General features: G+C 42.0%; 1 protein-coding gene across 2 annotated transcripts in view; it reads left to right on the forward strand.

Moving 5' to 3' along the window:
- hecw2a (HECT, C2 and WW domain containing E3 ubiquitin protein ligase 2a) overlaps positions 1–24905 on the forward strand; it is a 62071-nt gene that overhangs the window by 28819 nt on the left and 8347 nt on the right. The window contains exons 12-27 of one of the 2 annotated variants that reach the window (XM_039818640.1): positions 2562–2654; positions 3442–3592; positions 4535–4641; positions 4955–5079; positions 6169–6354; positions 7736–7870; positions 9341–9443; positions 9550–9646; positions 9960–10043; positions 10632–10714; positions 11711–11831; positions 13089–13202; positions 16452–16604; positions 18311–18409; positions 20748–20877; positions 21534–21680. In XM_039818640.1, the coding sequence (XP_039674574.1) occupies positions 2562–2654; positions 3442–3592; positions 4535–4641; positions 4955–5079; positions 6169–6354; positions 7736–7870; positions 9341–9443; positions 9550–9646; positions 9960–10043; positions 10632–10714; positions 11711–11831; positions 13089–13202; positions 16452–16604; positions 18311–18409; positions 20748–20877; positions 21534–21680 (1928 nt within the window). The remainder of the gene's footprint in view (positions 1–2561; positions 2655–3441; positions 3593–4534; positions 4642–4954; positions 5080–6168; positions 6355–7735; positions 7871–9340; positions 9444–9549; positions 9647–9959; positions 10044–10631; positions 10715–11710; positions 11832–13088; positions 13203–16451; positions 16605–18310; positions 18410–20747; positions 20878–21533; positions 21681–24905) is intronic. The other variant, XM_039818641.1, reaches the window with a different exon arrangement.

The raw sequence follows: 24905 nt of genomic DNA on the forward strand, positions 1-24905 counted from the left end.
CCCCCATCTCTCCTCCTCAATAACATTTAAAGCTACAGACACAGAAATAGCACATCCTAAGGAAAGCTCATTGTGGGACTGGCTCTAGTGGCTGTAATTCTGCACCAAGGCTGAATTTTGGGAAAGAGACTTCAGATACAGTATTAGGGGACCACTAAGGTCTATATAAAAGAGACTTCAGATACAGTATTAGGGGACCACTAAGGTCTATATAAAAGAGACTTCAGATACAGTATTAGGGGACCACTAAGGCCTATATAAAAGAGACTTCAGATACAGTATTAGGGGACCCCACTAAGGTCTATATAAAAGAGACTTCAGATACAGTATTAGGGGACCACTAAGGCCTATATAAAAGAGACTTCAGATACAGTATTAGGGGACCACTAAGGTCTATATAAAAGAGACTTCAGATACAGTATTAGGGGACCACTAAGGCCTATATAAAAGAGACTTCAGATACAGTATTAGGGGACCACTGAGGTCTATATAAAAGAGACTTCAGATACAGTATTAGGGGACCACTAAGGCCTATATAAAAGAGACTTCAGATACAGTATTAGGGGAACACTAAGGTCTATATAAAAGAGACTTCAGATACAGTATTAGGGGACCACTAAGGTCTATATAAAAGAGACTTCAGATACAGTATTAGGGGACCACTAAAGTCTGTATAAAAGCATCCAAAGAGCACCATGTCATGGGACCTTTAAAACAGTGCCATTTCAAACAATATGCTTTTATATTTGACCCTTATCCCATTAAAGGGGTGATAGAATGCAAAATAACGACAGTTCGGTGGGTAAATAGGACATACATAGAAGCTCAAAATCCCATTGACACCCCTTTACTATGAAAATCTCATATTTTGAAACTGCCGCTGAAAACGGGCGAATCTCAACAAAGCTAGTTGCTTACGTAAGCAACAGTCACGCCCCAACATTTACATAGGCTACACAACTGACGTGAGATCAGGTAGTCTTCTGAATCTAGGTCACGCAGATCTCTGCTATTCCATTACAAAATTCACTTCTGAAACTTTTTTATGCGAGAAATCAACTATGTAAAGCTCAAATATGGGCCGTTTTACAAAAATGTATGTCTAATTGCAAATTTTGTCCGATTGTGTGTCGGACTTCAGCAGCGGTGCTGCCTGTGTTGCTGCCTCGCCGCCTGGCCTGCCTTCCTTCACAGACCCCGGCCTGCTGTGAGCTCGATATAGCTCCGTTATGGCTGGCAACCCACGCCACTCCATACCCACGCAAAGTCACCACTTTGTGGGCTAATGGACTACTACCAAACGCAGCTGCTCTGACAGAGCTCCAGGGCCTGCATTTCCCCTCTTCCTAATGCCAGGTGTGTGTGAGTGAGAGCGTGGTCAGTGAGCTTGTTACGCCAGCAATCTCTTACCACAGGTTCCAGTTAATCTTATAATGTGTGTAATTTTAATGTGTTGAGTTATTTAAACAAACGATCGGTGAAATACACGCCTGTGGCTGGATGTGATAGAGCCTGCGGCTGGATGGAGCTAACTAGCCTCCTCTTAGAATTCCTCTGGAATTCACAAATATTCATTAACTTGAAATCGGACACAGTTGTTAGCTTTATAAGACATTTAGTTAGATGTTGTATAACTGGCGTGACGAAATTCAAACTGTGAATATACTCGAATTAGGCCAAAATGAAGCTAACTTTCCGTGATTTGTAGCTAGCTACACACAGCTAGGATTGAAGGGACAGTCGCAGCTGACGAAACCCCTAGCTAATCTTCACAAATATTCATTAACTTGAAATCGGACACCATTGTTAGCTTTATAAGACATTTAGTTAGATGTTGTATAAGTGGCGTGACATGTGTGTAACATGTGGTTAGAGATTGCTGGTGTAACAAGCTCGCTGACCGCGCTCTCACTCTCACACAACGAGCAATTTAGTTAGCAGGAAGAGGGGAGTCACAGGCCCTGGAGCTCTGTCAGCAGGCCGGGGTCTGTGACGGAAGGCAGGCCGGGCGGCAACGCAGTAGCACCGCCGCTTAACTCCGACACACAGTCTTACCAAATTTGCAATTAGCCATCAATTTTCGTAAAACGGCCCATATTTGAGCTTTATATAGTTGATTTCTCACATAAAAAAGTCTCAGAAGTGAATTTGGCAAGGAAATGGGAATATGAGATTCTGTCGCTTCTCTAATGTATGTGTATTGGGGATTCGCTCAACCAATCAGCATGCGTCTCTAATGTGTGTGTATTGGGGATTCGCTCAACCAATCAGCGCACATCTCTAATGTGTGCGTATGGCAATTCGCTCAACCAATCAGCGCGCAGCTCATCTAAATATTCATGAGCATACCATATTTGGAAGAAAAGCTCTTATTACAAATAGGGCCAAAACACAGGGATGCATAAGGGGCAATAAAATATCAACCAGGCCATTTTCAGCCCAACCAATGTTACATAACCCATACCATAGGAGACCATAAGGAACAGTGTGAAATACCCTATATAATCATTATATCACCCCTTTAAAACAAATTTCCTCTGTCGTATGTTTTCTGTGTTCAGGCACTCACGTTAACGGCCATCCTGTTCGCTCGCTTCCTTCTGTGCGTCATGATATCCACCGATACCAACGTGTTGACGAGCCTCTTCCTCCCAGTGAGTGTGTGTGTCTGCATGCACCGTATTGTTTGTCTGTTCTATCTGTTGACTTTTCATCTAGTTCCACCAGGAGGCCTTTGAGTAAAATATCTGGCTAATTATCATATTGATTGCTATTAAATCTGGTACAGATATTCATGTTTCCCCACAGGATGAACTCTAATAACTGTCCAAAACGTTGGTTCATAACTCAGTAACTTAATATCTGAACAAAAGTAACGGCATTCCTATCCGCCTCAGCTGTACTTCGTGTTTAGTGCTAATTAGCATGCCTTAGCATGCTAACCCACCAAACTGAGATGGTTACCATGGCAAACATTAAACTCGCTAAACATCAGCATGTTAACATTGTCATTTTGAGGATGTTAGCATGCTGATGTTAGCATTGATTGATTGATTGATTTTATTTGACCACTTAAATATAAAAAACATATATGAAACAGCACTCTGCATCATACACTAAAAATACATAAATAGTCAGGGATGACACAATAAAGCCCAAAGACTTATTTCCATTGTGGTCCCTAGCATTAGGCTCACAGAGTTACTACTACTTCTGTTGACCCAAAACGTACAAATACAGTATATTGTAAAATAGATACATAATAAAGGATTCTTTATCTCTCTCTTTACAACTGGAGTATATTTCTTTTAACAGATTGCTTTATATTCAGTTGTTGATGTTATTATCTGTCATTTATTGTTTGCTAGCATTTATCGATACAGTTATGCTCCTCTGAGGCATTACCCACCTACTGTGTATTAATTATGAATTGCCTTTCAGACTGGGAGGCTCGGATCGACAGCCACGGGAGGATCTTCTTCGTGGACCACGTGAACAGAACCACCACATGGCAGCGTCCCACCGGACCCCCGGCGCCGCAGGGCCTGACCCGCTCCAGCTCCATCCAGCAGATGGAGCAACTCAACCGCAGGTGGGCTTTGGGACCACACAAGTATTGTCTCACCAGTAAATGCCTTTATTGAGAAGTATAGTTAGGTGTGAAAGATGCTTACTAAATTGTCCACTCTCCAATTTATCTTGTTATGAATTCTCTTTAATGGGACATTGCCTTTTGGTTTGTCTTTGTTTCTCTTTATCTTGAGGTTTTTGAACTAATGTAACATGTTGCTTTGCTCAAAATGCCTTCCTTTTAGTCTTTGATTTGACAGAGAACTTATTCCATCCATCCATCCATTGTCATCTGGGTTGAGGGTCACGGTGGCAACAGGTCAGGTAGCCCAGATGTCCCCTCCCAAGGCGTTCCCAGGCCAGTTGAGCTATATAATCCCACCAGCGTGTTCTGGGTCTACCCCCGGGGTCTCCTCCCAGTTGGACGTGCCTGGAAGACCTCCAATTCCCAGTCCTAGAACCACATCATCCACAAAATTAGAGAGAAGCAATTCTGAGGTCCCCAAACTGGACGCTCTCTGGCCCCCCAGGCCCGCCCCTTGAAATCCTGTCCATGAAAATCACAAACAAAGGGGCGGCCTCTAGCTCACCCAGTAAGAGCGTGCGACCCATGTAGGCTGAGTCCTTGGCAGCGGCCCGGGTTCGAATCCAACCTGCGGCCCTTTGCTGCGTATCATCCCCTCTCTTTGTCTCCCCCTTTCCTGTCTATCTACTGTCACTATTGACTAAAGGGAAAAAGCCCAAAAAATTATCCCCCCCCCCCACACACAAGACCACGTGAGGCACCCGAGGAGTAAACTATACTTTCCCTACAGTAACTTTATCTTAATAATAACACATGTTATTTATAGAGCACTTTTGAAGGTACTCTAAGACACTTTACATACGTTAAAATGATCATAGAAAACAAGGTACTATAAATATGAAGAAAGAAAAATGAGAAAATGTTTACTCTTGATCCCAGGTACCAGAGCATCAGGAGGACCATAACCAACACTGACCGCTCAGAGGAAACCCCCGTTGACCTGATTCCTGAACCAGAAAGTGAACTGATGCCTCACTCCATTTCGGGTTGGTTTCAACAGACCGATTACAGAAAAAAACACACAAATAGAAGGATTAGAGGTTTCATTCACAAGAGCTCGATACTCGATTTTCGCCCAATTAAATGACTCACCTCTTGAAGATGATTCATCTCTTGAAATACTATGTTAAGCCACGTGTCTGAAAAAGCTATTATTTTATACACAAATGTCTCAGAATAGCGATAGTCTGTCCTGTGGAGATGATGTCTTTTTTGTGTGTGTTTGTTTCCTGACTAAGCTGCTTCCATCAGTGTCTCCCTGTCTCAAGGTTTGACCCGTCTGGGTTGATTGTGTTGCAGAATACCGGCGAGACAGTGCAGTGGCTCACTCCAGTGGTCGCTCGCGTCTCTCCCTGCTGCTCCAGTCGCCCAGCGCCAAGTTCCTGTGCAGCCCCGACTTCTTCACCGTGCTGCATTCTAACCCCGTCAGTCCTACAGGCTTCACCGCCTCCGTCACCTCACCCTGCACTCCTTTTTAAGGCTGCTCGATAATTAAGAAAAAATCATAACCATGATTATTTTGGTCAATATTGAAATCACAATTATGTAACACATTGTCTCATTGACTCATTGTCTTTTGGAAAGATGTTGCATTTATTGAATTTCTTTCATTCAGAACGCAACACAAAATAAGAGTTTACTTGCAAAATGTAATGTGCGAAATATTTGTTTCTCGATTAAAAAAATGTTTTTGTAATCAATTCAAAATCATAATTCAATTAATGGCACAGCCCTATTCCACTTATAGAGATCTATCTACATACAAGCAGACATACTGTATTCTTAAACTCAAACTCAGCATTTTGGACATTTAATGCCAAAATATGTTGCGGTATAGGGTGTTAAAATATGTTATACATTTTTTTTTTTTTGTAAATTTGGTGACTTTATCCATTAAGACATTGCCTAATTTGTCAGTTCTTTTGGACTAAGCAATACATAATTTGATGGAAGACAAATTAATCTATAGCCTAATTGGATTCATAATTTGCAGCCTCAGTGATATGCAGTTGCCCTTTCAAATCTTAGTTTGATCAAATTTCAGTCTCCAGCTCCATATGCCATATGGAAATTATGGATGAGATCAATAAAAGATGCATACTGTATGACGCAGTAGTGATTTTTTTCCAAAACTGCAAACATAAAAAGATTGCTTGATAGCGTATGAAAATAGTTCAAATGTCACTTTGCTTTCGTAACTGAAAATAAAATGTATTAAATTTAGTTAGGAAAACAAAGTGACATTTGAAGTCTCTGAACAGAGGTCTGGCACCATGCTGCACGCAGTACTGATCCTGCACTAACTATGCAGGACCCGTAGTACTGTATGTCTAGCATCTAATTCAAATTCTACTTTGCTTATTTAAGGACATTCCGTGGCTCATTACAGAAGTCTTATTAACATTGTTCCATCTTCCATCTTATGTAAATGAAGTGAAATGTCTTCCCAGCTGTTCTCTAGTCTGCCTCATGTCCCTCTCTGATGACCTCACTTCTCTGCCCTCTCTGCCCAGAGTGCCTACCGCATGTTTACGAGCAACACCTGCCTGAAGCACATGATCAGTAAGGTGCGTCGGGACGCTCATTACTTTGAGCGCTACCAGCACAACCGCGACCTCGTCACCTTCCTCAACATGTTCTCCAACAAGCAGCTGGAGCTTCCCCGCGGCTGGGAGATGAAGCACGACCACACTGGGAAGGTGGGTGTGTTCGGAGTCTTTCGTTGCCAGACCTATCTCCCACAGCGCGGTGGAGGAAGGTCTGGATACACCTAGTCTATATCCTTGACGTTCCACTACCAGGATTGCTCCGTTCCCGCCGGAAAATCCACCGGATTTCACTCATTTAGGCCGGGGATCCGTTGCCTTGGGCTTCCTTTGTGTTGTAATTCTAACCTCTGGTGGATTTGTGAGGACTATGGTTAACTGCTCCTCAGATCTCTGCAGGGTAAATCCAGACAGCTAGCTAGACTATCTGTCCAATCTGAGTTTTCTGTTGCACGACTAAAACAACTTTTGAACGTACACACGTTCCACCAAAACAAGTTCCTTCCCGAGCCTATTTTGTAGCGGCACCACGGCTTTTCTCCGGCGCTTAGCACCGCCCAAGACCAGATGTCAGTGATTGGTTTAAAGACATGCCAATAAACCAGAGCACGTTTTCCTCCCATCCATGAATGCTACATGGACTAGCCAGACTCTCCTCCAGCGTGCTTTGGAGTAGAGTCTGTGTCTCGCTTTGCCAGACCCTACTCCAAAGCGCACACACGTACAGGATACACAGTAGGAGAAAAAATGCTCTAGGTTGTTTGCATTTCTTTAAACCAATCACAATCAGCTCCGGATGCTCCAACGACGGTGGCTCTGCTAAATAGTCTCGGGAAGGAACTTGTTTTTCTGGAACATTTGCACCCTGCAAAAGAAAACGCACAAACGCAAAAAAACATACAATATTAGATGATGTTAATTGTTCACACAATACAGTACCTTGAGCTATTTAAATTAACTGGATACATGGTTAAACCTCATTGGCTCTTACCAGTGTATCTCCGTGTGTACTTCGTCCACAGCAATCCCACCAATCAGTCCCAAAACGTCCCAGTTAGAGAGGAAATGCCGTAAACTTATTCTTTGTAAATCTTTACAATCATTCCCAGAAAGAATCAAGCAGGCCTGCCTTTTTGCACCATCCAAATTATCTTCAAAACTTGCCATTTTCAGCTTGTTGCTAGCTCGAAGTTTGTTGTTTTTCCCGAAGAGAACAGAGTTTGAGAACGACCACACACAGAGAGCGTGAGCCACGCACCAGATGTCAGGCTTTATTCTGGTAATGAACTTGCGTTGATCCGGACTAGTGTGTTTTTTTACCCCAAACCTTTGACTTTTGACCTGGGATTAGCCCAACCCTGAAACTGCTGTGTATGCAGGGATTGTAATCTCTGCTCAGCTGTCCAGTAGTCTTTACTGCTGCTTCTTTATAATCCGTAGTCTCAGCGCGCTGTATGTGAAGATGTGTCTCTGTGTGTGCACGCAGTGGAGTTTATCCATGCATGACCATGGCTATTTGCATCTCAATCTTCAGCCCTTCTTTGTGGATCACAACTGTCGCTCCACAACCTTCATCGACCCTCGGCTACCCCTCCAGAGTTCTCGCTCCACGGGGCTGTTGGCCCACCGCCAGCACCTGAGCCGCCAGCGCAGCCACAGTGCTGGAGAGGTGAGAGAGTAGCCGCCACTGCACCACTTGTCACCTGGAGTCAACTCAAGGCTAGGAGAGACGCCGCACTGTTTATAGATGCCAGTAAGAAGGAGAGAAATGCTCTGTGAGTCTCTGCACTGTGGGCACAGGCAGGGAAGTTCTCCTGCTACTGTAGTCCCGGGGGTGGAGCCATCCAGCAAGGACATCAGTCAAGTCATGTAGAGAGTAGAAAGTTAATTGCAGTAATTTGACCCAATCCCTAGTAGAGTGAAACATCACCTCATTTTAAAATCATCAAATGTTGTTGTCTTTGACTTGGTCTTTCTAGATATTCTATTATACAACGAGTAGATCAGACCAGGCCATCTGATTGGTCAACTAGACATTCAGAACGAGCTCAAAGTTTTGTTTTTATATGTGTAGTAATTATTCAGTTGGGGAAATCCCCCGATCTCTACAAAGCTAGCGTTACCTTAAAGGTGCCCTGCTACACGTATTTCATGACTTTGTGGTAATGTCTGAAGTTCTACCATGGACTCTGTAACTCTGTAGAGAGCGAATTGCCCCACAATACAAAAACAGTGATTATTAATTTCATTTTGTTGGTAACCGAAATATTACACCAGAGGGTGTGATATGACGTCATGTTAATGGCACTTCAGTGATGCTTACGGAGCGAGGCGAGTGCTGCATCACAGTCTTGCTAATAATGACGTTACATCACACCCTCCTGTGTAATATTGCTTAAATCTATCCCAGGAATAACTAAAAGAATCTTTATAAACATATGTAGATTTAATAAGGAAGAGAGGCAGGGTGCTCCCATCTTGTTGCCACTCATCTCTTCCAAAGCTCAGCTGTATGCAGGAATAGGACAGCATCACTTAGTCATTGTCAAATTACTAGTGATACCTCTGCATAGAGAATGCGGTAGATAACTTTTGTTGTCTTTTAAGTCCATAGAAGTTACATTATCTGGTTGAGCTAAGGATTTTGGATAGGCTTAACAGGTTCCTGTTAGGAAAGAATCTGTGCGTTGTATACTGATGCAGCAGGGAATGTTTAAAAAAAGAAATCTTTCACCTGATGCATTCAAGGGCTTTGTGGAATATCTGATATCTGAGAGGCTGACAGGAAACTGTCTAGGATTACCTATTGTCTTCTAGGTTTGGCTTTCTGATGTACACAGCAGCCAGCGGAAATTTTGAATTCTGGGCTGACTACATTTTTACTTTTTTCAAACTAATTCAAATCTCTGCTTTGACTGCTCTGCTAAGTTGCTTTTATACAATACTGGAATGAACTGACTGGGAGATTGTAGATCTATGTTAGTGTTATGCTATGGAGAAAGGTTGGCAGAAACATAAGAAATACGAGATTTGCAGTCAGTGGGCCAGAACATGCAGAACTGCCAGGCTGCTGACTGGCAGGTGGATCGGCCTCAGAACTAGGATATGACCTGAACCGTAGTGCTTCCTCCTGTCACAGGTGGTGGACGACTCTCGCCAAGCCAACCCGCCCATCCTGCCCCGACCGTCCAGCACCTTCAGCGGCTCCAGTCGAAGTCAGTACCACGACGTGGTTCCTGTGGGTAGGTCAGGCACCAGCAAATGTCAGCATGCATGACGTGTAAAAACACACACTCACACACACACAAAGAGACACAGATATAAATGCACATTCCTCGTTTTCTGCAGCCTACAATGACAAGATAGTGGCGTTTCTACGGCAACCCAACATCGTCGAGATCCTGCAGGAAAGGCAGCCGGAGCTTGCCAGGAATCACTCGCTCAAGTACGCCTCTCACTCTCTCTGTCTTCCTCTCCCTTCCTCCATCTATCTTTGGCTCACAGTTTCCCTTTCTCTTTCTCTCTCCCTCTCCCTGTCTCTCTCTCTCTCTCTCTCTCTCTCTGTAGCTTTGCTCACATCCAACACCTCCATTATCATCATCAGTCAAACTGAACACACAGTTAACCTTTAATCCTAATGGATTGTGTCAGTTTACCCCCTGATGTCTGTGTGTGTGTGTGTGTGTGTGTGTGTGTGTGTGTGTGTGTGTGTGTGTGTGTGTGTGTGTGTGCGTGTGCGCGTGTGTGCGTGTGTGCAGGGAGAAGGTGCAGTTTATTCGCAGCGAGGGAGTCACGGGGCTGGCTCGCCTCTCCAGCGATGCTGACCTGGTCATGCTGCTGAGGTGAGAGCTGTACATGTGTGTTTGTGGGTCGGGGAGGGGGAAAATTATAACCAGCTGGCTCCATCACTTCCAGGAATACAAGTCTACTGTAATTGCCACTTTATCCACCTACGGCATGCTAATGCCAATGCTCTTCTAAGATGTGTGTTTCCTTGTAACATGAGCCATCACTTAACAATATTCTGCACTAGTTATTTATTTATTACACCGTGTCACCGCCCACTGTGCAATATGGCGTTCCCTATTCATCTGTATCATATTCATCTGTATATATGTATAATATATATATATATATATATATATATATATATATATATATTTCTTCCCACCTGTATATAAAAGAAGTGTTTATAGTGTACATATTCACCGTTAATATTCCATACTTATTTTTCTATTTCCTATTATGTGTTTTTTTTTTTTTTTTTCTATCCTATTTATATTTAATGTGTATTGTTCTTGTTACATTGCTGTGTTGCACTGAGCTGCTGTGACGAGTGAATTTCCCCATTGCGGGATCAATGAAGTCTGTTTTATCTTATCCCCTCCCGACTGTGTCTGTGTGCGTGCCCGTCTCTCTCTTGTCTCCAGCTTGTTTGAGGAGGAGGTGATGTCGTATGTGCCGCCATTACTCCACCCGAGCCACTGCCTCTCGTCTCCTCAGAGCTCCCCTGGTGAGTGTCTGTCTCACCCTGCGTCTGCATCCACTTTATTGGCACCATACACTTTTTCCTCTTATATTAAATTCTATCTTTTGATTAAAATTTCACGCCTACCACCGTGAGGTTTGGTTCACCCTGTTTTACTAAATAAAAAGGCTCAATTTCAAAGTGTTTTCGTCTGTAACACCAGCTGATGTCAGGCTAATATAAAACATACTTTAGCTCACCTGGTAGAGCGGGCGCCCATATCTAGAGGTTTAATCCTCGACGCAGCGGCCGCGACTTTGACTCCGACCCTTTCCTGCATGTCATTCCCCCTCTCTCTCCCCTTTCACATCTTCAGCTGTCCTTAAAAAAATAAAGGCCTAAAATGCCCCAAAAATAATCTTCAAAAATAAAAATAAAAACATACTTTACATGTGCACTCACATTCCCTCTTAACCCCCCAACCTCCACACACACATACATGCACGCTTAGTTTTCTGTCTTTTATTCCCGCACATAAATTTTTATAAGCAAACATAAACATTTCCATAATAATCTGATGGACAAAAACAATCTCATTAATAAATGAATGATCAAACTTCTACAGTAGAGCTGTAATCGGGCCTTAAAAGTTCGGCCCGACAAGGCCCGACCCCGACAGAATTCGGCCCGAGCCCGACGAGTACATTTGGATTGACAGCTTTTTAAAAGCCCAAACCCGTTTACGCACACAGCTCTTTTGCCTTTTGTTAAGAATGAGTCATTTCTCATTATGCACATGAAATCACAATCCAGGAATGACCTGCATGCACTACTCTGACTCTAGATTTCGGTTCTTTCTCACCCGTTCAGGCTAAAGCCAATTTTCATTAAAATTTCATCTCAATTTTTTTTTTTTTTTTTACCCATCTCTGTCCACCTTTTCTTTGTTGGTTTACCCACTTTCATTGTCCATTTTCTCTGCCTTTTCCCCGTGCCTTCTTTCTCTGTGTCGCCCCTCTATCTTTCTCTCTTATGTCTCAGGCACCCAGCGAGCTAATGCCCGCGCTCCGGCTCCCTATAAGCGAGATTTTGAGGCTAAACTGAGAAACTTCTATCGAAAGCTGGAGACCAAGGGCTATGGACAGGGACCCGGGAAAGTCAAGTAGGTTTAAACCCAGCAGTTGAAAGAGATTTGTGTAAAGGATTGTCTAAATGTAGCACTGATTTATACAAACATCTAAAATAACTAGTCATATTGGCCAGTTCATGAAGGTTTCTGCATTTACTGTTCTAAGAGATGTCTTTTCAGGAGTGGGTTGGGAGATAGGAGAGCAACAGTGCTAATTCCTCTGTCTATAGCATCATCTCATACTGAGAACATGTCATTACATTGACATACTTAAGGGAGATTAGTTTCTCTAAAGGGTACAAAAATCTGTCTTACAGTAATACAAAAAAAAATGGAGTTACATGATGAATACAGTATGAATATCTATGAATATGTTACACGATGGATGACACTTAATTTGGGCTTTCTGGTGTTAAAGGATACGTGTGGAAAGATTGATTATGTTCTTGCTGTCAACAAATGAAAAGACAAAAAGTATTGTGTGTGTGAATCCAAAGCCTGATAGATCTTATTCCTCTGTGCCATAGGACTCCTTTGTCGTGCAAAAAACATTCAAACACACTGAGTCACACTGTAGTACTGGCTGACATGGTCCTTCATCACCATGAACACACACACACTGTAGTTTATTTAGACTCAATCCCACACACACTGTCCTGCTGCTGGAAATACTCCCTAGAGTACACCCTATCAATCCGCAGCTGAAAATAGTCCCCAACAAATGCCCTATTTATTCCTGTTTGAGTTTGCTACAGTGACCAGCTGTTTTATGGAATTACTGAGGCTTTTAAACAAAGACATTTGTGATTCTGTAAAGATTCATGTCGTCAGTAGGAACTAGTCATGGCCAAATGGAGCTTCGGGAAGCTTTGTGAAGCATTTTCTTTATTTTCTGAGCCCACTAGATGGCACTCTTGAGAAAAAGGCTCATGGAATGGCAATTCGGTGTGCTTTCAACCCTTTTTTTGAACAGACAGCAGCATCTAGTGGGTTTAGAAAATAAAGAAAATGCTTCATGAAGCTACGTTTGGCCATCACTAGTAGGAACCAAGACATTTTTGGGCTAAGTGTCACAGACAGAGTAGGGAATTGGGAGACGGACTAAGGCATTATTGGTTGGAAATTTCTAGAATAACCCTTCTTGCTTAAGTTTCAACTCTCAGCTGGGTTTTACAGTGTAGTCACTTTCATTGGCCTTTTATTTGTGTGTGTGTTTGTGTGTGTGTGTGTGTGTGTGTGCGTGCGTGCGTGCATGGTTGTGTGTGTGTTTGTGTGTGCTCGTGCTCCCAGGCTCATCATACGCAGGGACCACCTCCTGGAGGACGCCTTTAACCAGATCATGTGTTACTCCCGTAAAGACCTGCAGCGGAGTAAACTTTACGTCAGCTTCGTGGGCGAGGACGGGTGAGATTTCCTCATCATTCTTCAGACCAGCGTGAAGTGTGTGTATTTGCTAACTGTAATTGATTCAGGGGAGTTTTGATGAGCATTCATTTTATATTATTATAGATATGAATTTAGTTTCAACATGTACAATTACACACACATCTGATAACATCCTGCAAATCCACAGTCTTCTGGTGAATGAGCAGCAGGAGCAAGTGGGTGGGAAAAAAATTACATGGAGTATTTTAACATCAATAGGTTGTTATTGTAAACAGATCAGGCTCATTACAGAGCTGATTGGCAGCATCTACACTGTTTTTGAATGACTGTTATATCTGTTGGTCTCAGTTAATTGTATTATCTTTTTCTTTTTGCAAATGCAAAAGGGCCGTTGATTGCACCCAGCGCAGCGCAGCACAAAGCCCAACTCAAGTGTCTTTGCTAGTTTAAAGGGGTGATAGAATGATTATATAGGGTATTTCACACTGTTCCTTAAGGTCTCCTAATAAGATTGTGCTGAAAATTGCCCAGTTGCTATTTTATGGGCCCTTATGCATCCCTGTGTTTTGGCCCTGTTTGGAACGAGAGCTTTTCTTCCAAATATGGTATGCTCATGAATATTTAGATGAGCTGCGCGCTGATTGGTTAACATACATACATTGGAGACGAGACAACAGGTCTCATATTTCAGACACTGCGAGGTTTTGTTACTAAAGTCACTTCTGAGACTTTTTTTATGTGAGAAATCAACTATATAAAGCTCAAATATGGGCCATTTTACAAAAATTGATGGCTAATTGCAAATTTGGTAAGACGTGTCGGACTTTAGGAGGTCTGACGAGACAGCGGGGCTTGGGGCTCCGCGGAGCTGGCCGGCTGCCTGCATAACTATAGTATATTTACAGTTTGAATTTCGTCACGCCACTTATATTACAGCTACACTAAGGTTTTAATTTAAATTTAATGCATTTTTGTGAATGTGAGAGGTTTCGTTAGCTGCTAGTGTCCCTTCAATCCTATCGGTAGCTAAAGATCGAGGCTAGCTAGCTAGCTACACTTTCTTGCATAACTATAGTATATTTACAGTTTGAATTTCATCACACCACTTATATAACAGCTACCCTAAGGTCTTACAAAGCTGACGTTTGTGTCCGATTTCAATTTAATGCATTTTTATGAATGTGAGGGGTTTCGTTAGCTCCTAGTGTCCCTTCAATCCGCTAGATCGCGGCTAGCTGCAGGCCCTGGAGCTCCGACATTTGGTAGTCAAGTAACCCAGAAATGGTGACTTTGCGCGGGTATGGAGCGCCGCAGGCTTCCGGTCATGACTGAGATCCATGTAGCTCACAGCGAGCCGGGATCTGTGAAGGAGGACACGCTGGGCGGCGAGGCAGCACCGGCCGCTGTCACGTTAGCCTGCTGAGCTCCTGCTGAACTGCGACACACAGTCAGACAAAATTTGCAATTAGCCATCAACTTTTTGTAAAACGGCCCATATTTGACCTCTACATAGTTGATTTCTCACATAAAAAAGTCTCAGAAGTGAATTTAGTAATTTAAAAAGCGGACAAACAATGTATAATTTCTGAGATCATTTCTGAGCGTGACCTACATTCAGAAGACTAACTGATCTCAGGTCAGTGGTGTAGCCTATGTAAATGTTGGGGCGTGACAAAGAGAGCTAGAGCCAAATGAGGAGGAGCCTTATTGAGATGGGATTCGTTTTCATAGGCAGTTTCAAATAGTGAGATTTTCAGAGGAAAGTTGTATCAATGGGATTTAGAGGTTCTATGTATGTCCTAGTTACCCTCCAAACTGTCGCTATTCAAATATGACAAGGTAAAATCGGTTTTGCATTCTATCACCCCTTTAAGACCGACGCAGTTGTCAATTTCCCGTCCAGCACCCGCGTCGTTTAAATAGCAAATGCACCTGCGCCCAGCTTTGCGCCCATGGGCGTGCTGGTCTTACAGGGAGGTGTGTTCAGGTGCATTCTGGGCGTATTGCTATCTTGAGGCAGCGGGAAGTGATCGCGCCATTGACCAACAAAAAGCTGGTCAAAAGTCAATAACGCAGCATTTCATTGTTCTTTTAACAGCGCATTAGTAAATTGTGCCTAGGCTCGTGCACAGCACGCACACACTATGCTTGTTATACACACACACACACACACACACAGGGGAAGCGCAGCAGCACATAAACATGCAAAAGATTAAAAATAAAAAGCAAATCCTCCATCATAATAGCAATGCTCCAAGGTCTAAAAGCACCTGGCTTTTAAAGGGAATGGGAGATGACCCTCTGATTGTTTTATTACATGTTACGCCCAAAACACAGCTATGAATTAATGAAGACACTAAGAACAACCCTTTTGAACCAATGCGCCCGGCACACAGACCCTTTTTTCCGCCGTCAAACTAGCAAAAGTGAATTTGGACACGCCATTAATGCACCTGCGCCAGGCGCTTCACGCCGTGCGCTTAGATTGTTAAAATAGGGCCCTAGGACTGTGTCTTTGCTGAAATAACCGCCAGTTCTTTAGATTTCGCTTAGATTGTTGTCCACACCAGTAATTGCCAGACCCAAATGGAATCTGCAGATTTTTAGTTTTCAGCGGAGATCCAGAATAGAAATCTGCAGAATTTAGCGGAATGTTTTTCTGCATGGGGTGGAGATGTGTTAACATTCTGAGGTTTAATTGAATTTAAATTTGTTTAGAATCTGCGGGAAATTTGCAGAAATCTGCGGTAAATCCTCTGCGTCCGCAGATTCCGCGTGGCCCCGGTAATTGCAGAAAAACAAGACTGTTGGGGAAATTATGATGCGTACTTTCCCGCTTGTTATTATTAGTTTGCATAGAATAATATTATACTGAATACTCTAAACAAGATAACATGGAGCCATTGCGTGTCCTTGTCTGAGCACGGTGTGTTCCGGAGGGCATACATGCCCTCCCAGACCTGATAGGGGAGACGCCATCGACTCTGACAAGATAACAATTGACGACATCTACTGTGTATCATGATTTATTACATTTATTATAAAAAGCAGCTGTATAGAGATTTTCGTTGTCTGTACTAGTGTACTACTACTTCTGTAGTGCGGAGAAGGCCTCCTTTGTCGGGTTCTCAAGTAAAATGAACTTTAATATATCTTCAGCAGTCTCTGTCTATCATTTTATAATGAAATGATTCTAAGAAAGACAACATTCACCAAATTACTTTTCCGACTGACGTGTATGTGTGTTTCACCATGTGATGATTGCAGGCTGGACTACAGCGGACCCTCCAGAGAGTTTTTCTTCCTGGTGTCCAGAGAACTGTTCAACCCGTACTACGGCCTGTTTGAGTACTCGGCCAACGACACATACACTGTCCAGATCAGCCCCATGTCTGCCTTTGTCGACAACCACCATGAATGGTGAGGTTTCTATATATCTGTGTACTCTATCTACAGTATCAGTCAGCCTGTCTAATGTATGTTTGTTTGTTTGTTTGAAGACAGTCTGCTGCTGTGCTGACTGTAAAGTGTCCATCTCGTATGCTCTTACTGCTGTGTGCCGATCCCAAAAATAGAAGTCATTTGCGGGTTGCTGTGTGGAAATTTGGAACAGCAATTTGTGGCTCACCAGTCAGTGACCGTGATTGGATTGACGCATTATGCATGGATGGATGGATGGAGGGATGGATGAAAGAGTCATAAGATAAACTCAAGTCTTCAGGGGTTTGTTTATCACACGGGACAAGTCAATCCTTGTGTTCTTGTAGAGACAGATGTGTCTGACGACCAGACAGATCATCTGAATCATCGGCCCTGCTGGTTCTGCTGGGCCCTGTTCTACACACTTCTGACTCAGTGCCTTGTTCTCACAGTAAATCCTTTTATTTTATTTTATTTTTTTTTATGTATTGTCATAAACAATGTCACCATCTGGTGCGTCCTCAGTTGGAAAGTGGACTTCAAATTTCACTTAAAGGAACACGCCAAAGTTTTTTGAAATAGGGGTAATTCACTGTTTCCCCTAGATTTAGATAGGTGGGCAAACGTATTTTTTGTTTTGGTGTTGTGTGATATCTCTGCACCCAAGTAGCAGCGCTTCGCCCCAATATAGTCCCAAGTCAACATCTGCCTAGGAAATCGTCTAGTCTTAATCTGCATTGCTATTTTTACTTGTTGTGAATACGCAGGCCACAAGAAGTAATTAGGTTGTTTTTGTTGTTGTTGTTGGCTCACTTTTAATCACGACATGCTATCCGGCAACAAAGGATTCCATTCACTATGCTAAGCTAAACTAGCGGCGGCGCCACCGGACTAAGACAATGCATACACATTTGCCTACCTATATAAAAATATAGAGGAGACGGTGAATAACCCTATTTCAAAAAACGGTGGCGTGTTCCTTTAAGCCCGTTAAATACACACCAGCCAACTAACTAACAAAATGAAATTTAAAATCTGCTAAATTACGCTCCTACTGTCAACATCTGAAAGAGTAAACCCCCCCCCAATCTGGTACTCAGAGCTGGCCTTACTAAACCCTTCATTTCAGACTGTTTTTATTGTGCTGAAGATTATTGTACAGTAACAGTAATTGAAGCTCATTTTTGTTGGAAAGTAAAAGAGTACAATCACCAATCTGTATAAAGAACATTTGGAACAAAACTACAGAATAAAAAAAAACTAAAAAAACACAAGACGAGACCTTCATTTCCCCATACCGTTCCTCAACTTACTACTCTTACTCATTCAGCTCACCAACAAGATACAACCGTGCGTCAGGTATGATATAAAGGGCTGCCAAATCTTACAGCATTGTGATAGTTTGTCCTTTCATTCATATTCTTTCCTTTCCAGATGCAACATTTTGGGTGTAGGAACAGTTGTCCCTTTCTATGACAGTGAGAAAGGAATTGTTGTTGGGACAAATCAGTAAAGGTTGTGGTTCTAATGGAGTGTTTATAATATCTGAGATGTTTTTAAAGATACAAGTCCAGAAAGGTGTAATTGTGGGACCTGATAGGAAACCATGAAAATGATTGCTTCTGAGGATCTGAAAAAATAATTTCAAAGGACTATTCAATTCAATTCTGATGCCTGTATTCACCTGTATATGTTCTCTGTTGTAGGTTTCGCTTCAGTGGGCGTATCCTGGGCCTGGCCCTGGTCCATCAGTACCTGCTGGATGCCTTCTTTACCCGACCTTTCTACAAGGGGCTTCTTCGCATGTAAGACCCTAACCCTCAGCCTGCTTTCCTCTGACTTCCCGTTCCATGCCGGCCTGCAGGGCACCAGCACTTCCAATCAGATCCCCCTCAGTAACTCTATGAGAGCATGCTGAGAATCTAAGTGTTTGAGTCAGGTCCTCTCAGCCAGCAGCTGGCAGTAGGAGCAGCATCCTTATTAATAGCTCTGTCCAAACAACCTCAAACCCTGCCAAATGTCTGCACTAAAGACAGATGTTTACTACGGCTGTCAATCGATTCAAATATTTAATCCTGATTAATCACGATTGTCCCTTGTTAACTTGCAATTAATCGCAAATAAATCACACCTTTTTAATGATCATCGATTTAGATAAAAATGTAAGGAATAAAGCCTGTTACTCAGAACGGGAAGTCTCTCTAGGTTAAGTGTGTGGCTCTTCAAAAAACCTTTTATGTTTGATTCAGGATCAGGTGTAACCTCCGGAGCCTAAAAATCTAGTTTCTATTTTCTAATGACATCAAATATTTCATGCTGCATTACAGGGAAAAAAGATACCTTGCATTTTGTACCTGTTGTAATGGTGAAGTATAAAAGAAATACATATTTTTCATGTTTTTTGTTTTCGGTATAAAAAAAAAGATCCACATGTTCACTTAATAAATATAAGCTAAAAAATTGATATAAATAGCTAACTCACTGTCGCCATAGCAACACTATACTTCCTGTTTACATCAGTCAATGCATGATGTTATATATTGTATATTAAGGAACATAAAAATACTAGGATAGTGCTTTTATTGGTTTTACATGTCAGCACAATAATTAACGTTACCAAGGCTCAGCATGCCCCGTCACCATGGTTATTATATCCCTTCTCTATGCTTCTCTGTGTGTTGAAAATCAAATAAAATTAAGGGTTGAAGGTACAATACAATCCAAAAGTTTGGACACACTTTCTCATTCAATGCATTTCCTTTTTATTTTCATGACTATTTACATTGTAGATTCTCACTAAAGGCATCAAAACTATGAATGAACACATATGGAATTATGTACTTAACAAAAAAGTGTGAAATAACTGAAAACATGTCTTATATTTTAGATTCTTCAAAGTAGCCACCCTTTGCTTTTTTATTAATAAGGGAAAAACTTCCACTAATGAACCCTGACAAAGCACACCTGTGAAGGTAAAACCATTTCAGGTGACTACCTCATGAAGCTCATTGAGAGAACACCAAGGGTCTGCAGAGTTATCAAAAAAAGCAAAGGGTGGCTACTTTGAAGAATCTAAAATATTAGACATGTTTTCAGTTATTTCACACTTTTTTGTTAAGTACATAATTCCATATGTGTTCATCCATAGTTTTGATGCTTTCAGTGAGAATCTACAATGTAAATAGTCATGAAAATAAAGAAACGCATTGAATGAGAAAGTGTGTCCAAACTTTTGGCCTGTACTGTACATAACCTCAGACATCTTACCTGGACATGTTGGTATCTTTGCTCTTTTACCCGTTTCTCTCAAACGGTACAGTGTAGAATTGTTTCATTCTTATTTGGTGCTTGTATACAAAAAAAGGCTTTCTGAGCTTTCTCTGTATAAATACCATATATGTTCACTAACTAGTCTTCGACAAGACACCTGCTTAGGCTTTCAGCTAAAATTCCAATCAGCAGTGTTTGATAGGCACCAGACTGAAATCTATTCTTTCTTTCTTTTTTCTTTTTCTTAAGATTATTTTTGGGCATTTTTTTGGGCCCGCTGCATCGAGGGGTAAACCTCTATATATGGGCTCCCGCTCTACCAACTGAGCTATCCGGGCGCCCCAGAAATCCATTCTTTTTTTAATGTGTGGTTAACAGTTTTGACAGCAGTGTGTTAGCATTTGAACAAAGTGCTGTAAATCTACAGTGTTGTGCACGTTGTGGTTAAAATCGTGGGATAAGTGTGTAGAGTTTTGAAAACTGTGTTCACGCGATGAAAAACGAACTAGAGTTTGGTCCACATGAACTGCTGCTTTGCAGACTCTAGTTTTGCACATGTGGCTTCAGTTGTGCCCACTGTTGTTTTAGCAATCGGAAAAAAAACTAATATCAGATGAGTTTGTTTTATTTATTATCTGTGTGTCTTGGTAAGCCTTTCACATCCCTTATAACTGAGATGCTACATGCTCGAGGGGTTTATCCTGATACCTAATACATTTGAGCAAACATATTATCCTGCCATGCATCACGCTGTGTCTTGTATTTTACTATCTTTGAGGAACGCTGTCTTATGCTATTGTACATCAGCTAATTAACCTTTAACCTCCCTGCTTGCGATGGGCCGTGGTTTAAGCTCTGCCTGTGCTCATGCAGCCCCTGTGACCTGAGCGACCTGGAGTTTCTGGACGAGGAGTTCCACCAGAGCCTGCAGTGGATGAAGGACAACGACATCGAAGACATGCTGGACCTCACCTTCACTGTCAATGAGGAGGTCTTTGGACAGGTGTGTGTCTATGTGTGTGTGTGTGTATGTGTGTTTTTTCTGTGATTGGATAACATGACTTTCCTGCATCTGTTCAGTGGTGGAAGACGTATTCAGATCCTTTACTTCAGCAAAAGTACTAATACCACACTAAAAATACTCTGTTAACAGTAAAAGCCCTGCATTGAAAATGCTACTTAAGTAAAAGTATGTAAGAATCATCAGGAAAATGTAAAAGTATTCAAAGTAAAAGTACTCAATGCAGAGACATCCTCACATTGTAGAAACTGGAAACGATCCAAACTGTTCTGTCAATCAACTCAGTGTTTAATGGTCTAATCCTTTCAGCTGAACATTGTATTTTATAAACTACATGTGTTTTGTGTGCAAAAATCTTCATGTGTAAAGCAACTAGTAACTAAAGCTGTCAGATGAATGTAGAAAAAGTATAATATTTCTCTGTGAAATGTAGCGGAGTAGAAGTAGAAAGTGGCATGAAAAGAAAAGACTCTAGTCAAGTACAAGTATCTAAAATGTGTATCTAAGTACAGTTCTTGAGTAAATGTACTTAGTTTTTACATTCCACCAAATGCATTTGTTCAATGTGTGACTGCAGTCTGGTAAAACTATGTCTACGTTTGAGATTGACGTTTCCACGTGTGCATGTGCTTCTGCAGATTACAGAGAGGGAGCTGAAGCCAGGCGGGGCTGGTATCCCTGTGTCCGAGAAGAACAAAAAGGAGTACATTGAGCGGATGGTCAAGTGGCGTATAGAGCGAGGAGTGGCCCAGCAGACGGAGAGCCTGGTCCGAGGCTTCTATGAGGTACAGTACTTAATATCAGCGTTAGAGGTATTAACGAGGCTTTGAGCTCCACTTGAAAGGGCAATAAGTAAGATGTTCTTCTCTATAGCACACGATTGGCTAATACACTCTATGACAGGATTGTTGATCAATACCAATGATGCAAAGTGGTGACGTCATTGCATTGGTTGCTTAGAATCTGAGAATTGCTTTTCTTTTTGTCAGTGTAAACTCAAAAACCCCAGGAGCATCCTTCCACTCACACCCACCGTCTGACATCTGGGACTGATTCAGGGCTGGATGGGTATGCTTTGACCAAGCTAACTGGTGTCACAATATGTTTTAACTAGAAGGCTAAAATCCAGCCTAAAGAGCAAATGACAAAGCAGCATCATAGTGAACTACATCTTGACATATTAGCTCTTCACCAGACATGTGTTCGATATTTGCTTGTGTTAGTTAGCTTACCTGTCACCATGGAAATATAGATTACCTATCACCATGGGAATGTAGCTTACTACGGATAGACCAATTATCAGCCCTGGCCGATTATCTGGCAGTTTTTTTGGCAGTTTGCAGATGATCTGTATCTGTGTTTTATTTGCCTGATAACCGATAGAGTTAATGAATTCTCTCCCTCTGCTTCGGTCTCACTCACCACATTTTTGAGCGATTCTATGAAGGTAAATATGGTGCAAAACGTGAGAGCTTGTAGAATACAATGTGAGAACTTGCAGAACAAAAAAATTTAACTTGTATGTTAAAATTTGCACTTGTAAAATAAAAATTTGCACTTGTAAAATAAAAATTTGCACTTGTAAAATAAAAATTTGCACTTGTAAAATAAAAATTTGCACTTGTAAAATAAAAATGTGCACTTGTAAAAATTATTCACATTTGAAGTCACAAAAGAAAAAAACATGAGAGCTTGTAAAAAAAATCTGAACTTGTAAATTGAAATTTGCACTTGTAGAAAAAATATTCACAAATGTGTAGATTGATATTTGCATGAACACAATGACAGCTGCAAACTTGTAATGCAACATTTACTCATGTACTTTTTTTTTTTATACTCAGGTTGATTTTCCATCACAACCACAACTCAGTGATTACAACCTCTCGAATCTGTCACTGTATGCGCTCTCTCGCATCACAAAGAGGCGAATCTGCGCCTCGACTTTTGCAACACTTGTTGCAAAACTAATTTGTACCTGTGGACTTAGGCTGTGGAGCTCTGATCCAACAGAACGGGGAAAGCAGGGTTTCTATCGCCAGATGAGGGACAACTCTGTCCGGCTTATTTAGCTATGTCGCATGGAAGCCTGGTTGAATAGCAAGCTAGCGTTAGCTAACTAACCAACCAGCCTGATTCTAAATAAATACCTTTTAATTATCTTAACACTTTTTAACAGTCAAACTGAAACACTGGCGGTGAGCTCCAGGTCCTGCAGACGGACCGTCACCAGCGGTATCGCGCGAACAGCAACATCGCTATTATTGCCAGAAAGCTTCGCTGCCGACCTCGACCTGCAGTCGGAGCTCCAGCGGGACCGCAGAGGGCCCCGCGCGGTAGCGCTCAACGCTAGTGTTGGTGGAATAGCAAGCTAGCGTTAGCTAACTAACCAGCTTCTAAATAAATACCTTTTAGTTATCTAAACACTTTAACAGTCAAACTGAAACACTGGCGGTGAGCTCCAGGTCCTGCAGCCCGCAGACGGACCGTCATCAGCGGGTAACACGTGCCAAGTTCTGCATCCCTGCCAAGACTTCCACTGCGAAAGGGAAATAATGATTTTATAAGGCGAAGTAGCTACTGTTTAATTAAAATGTAGGCTATATACATTCCTTTGTCATGTTCATCAATGATGATTATAATTTTACAACGTTTAGAGACATCAATGTTTTATCAGACTATCATTTCCTTGCTACCTGGGGCGCAGTGCAAATCTCGCAGCAACGAGGGTTAAGAGATGACGCATTATTCGGCAAAAATAATTGCTGCGTGCGGCCCGCCAGGTGGATGTAATTCTGCAGAAGCTATTGTTGCTGCCAGCCGGGTGCAATTATTGGCAGTGAGGCACAACATCAGCAAAGCAAGCTGTGGTCATGGCCGGGGATGTGCCGATGCTACCGGCGGGGGGCTCTCCGTGTCCCGCTGGAGCTCCGACTGCAGGTCGAGGTCGGCAGCGAAGCTTTCTGGCAATAATAGCGATGTTGCTCCGCTGGCCGATACCCGCTGGTGACGGTCCGTCTGCAGGACCTGGAGCTCACCGCCAGTGTTTCAGTTTGACTGTTAAAAAGTGTTAAGATAATTAAAAGGTATTTATTTAGAATCAGGCTGGTTTGGTTAGTTAGCTAACGCTAGCTCTATTCAACCAGGCTTCCCGCGACATAGCTAAATAAGCCGGACAGAGTTGTCCCTCATCTGGCGATAGAACCTGCTTTCCGCCTTCTGTTGAATCAGACCCCCCCATCAGCTTTAACAAGGTTTGAATTAATTTGCAAGAAGTGAACCAGGCTCTCTTTGTGAAGAAAACCGAATCGAGAGGTTGTAATCACTGAGTTGTGGTTGTGATGAAAAATCAACCTGAGTAAAAAAAAAGTTAGTAAAATGTTGCATTACAAGTTTTTGTTTTTTTTTGTTTTTGCAAATATCAATCAACATTTGTTCTTCTACAAGTGCAAATTTCAATTTACATGTGTTCAGATCTACATTTCTTCATTTTTTTACATAGTTTCAATTGTTCTGAAGTTCTCACACTGACATGCTCTCAAGCTTTGTATTTACCTTCAGTCACTTTACACAACTCCAGCACATGACTTTTGTGACTTGTTGTGACTCCAGTGGATAGAGCCTACACTACAGTAGATAGTTACTATACTTTTGTAACAGAGAGAATGGTTAGATTTTGTGCGCTCCTCAGTTTGGATGTGAAGTGTGAGTGGTCTGTTCAAACTCTGAATAATGATAAACTTGTGTATTTCTCTATAATATAGATATAATATTTGTACAAGAAAGAATTTATTCCAGTTTAGTCACAGTCCTACAAGCTGTGGAAGCTCAGCATGACAAAGTAAACCAAGAGTAGACTGTAATCTGGATTGGTGCTCATATTCAGCTTTTTCTCGTGTGTTTTCATAACTGGTACAAACCCAACAGACCCCTGTTTAAATCCGTTGCTTGGCGGGATGGTTTGCTAAACAAATCAAATCCAACATCTAGTGTAAACAAGCTGATGGAAACCG

Source organism: Perca fluviatilis, chromosome 12 (genome assembly GCF_010015445.1).
Source record: "Perca fluviatilis chromosome 12, GENO_Pfluv_1.0, whole genome shotgun sequence".
Classification (NCBI taxonomy): domain Eukaryota; kingdom Metazoa; phylum Chordata; class Actinopteri; order Perciformes; family Percidae; genus Perca; species Perca fluviatilis.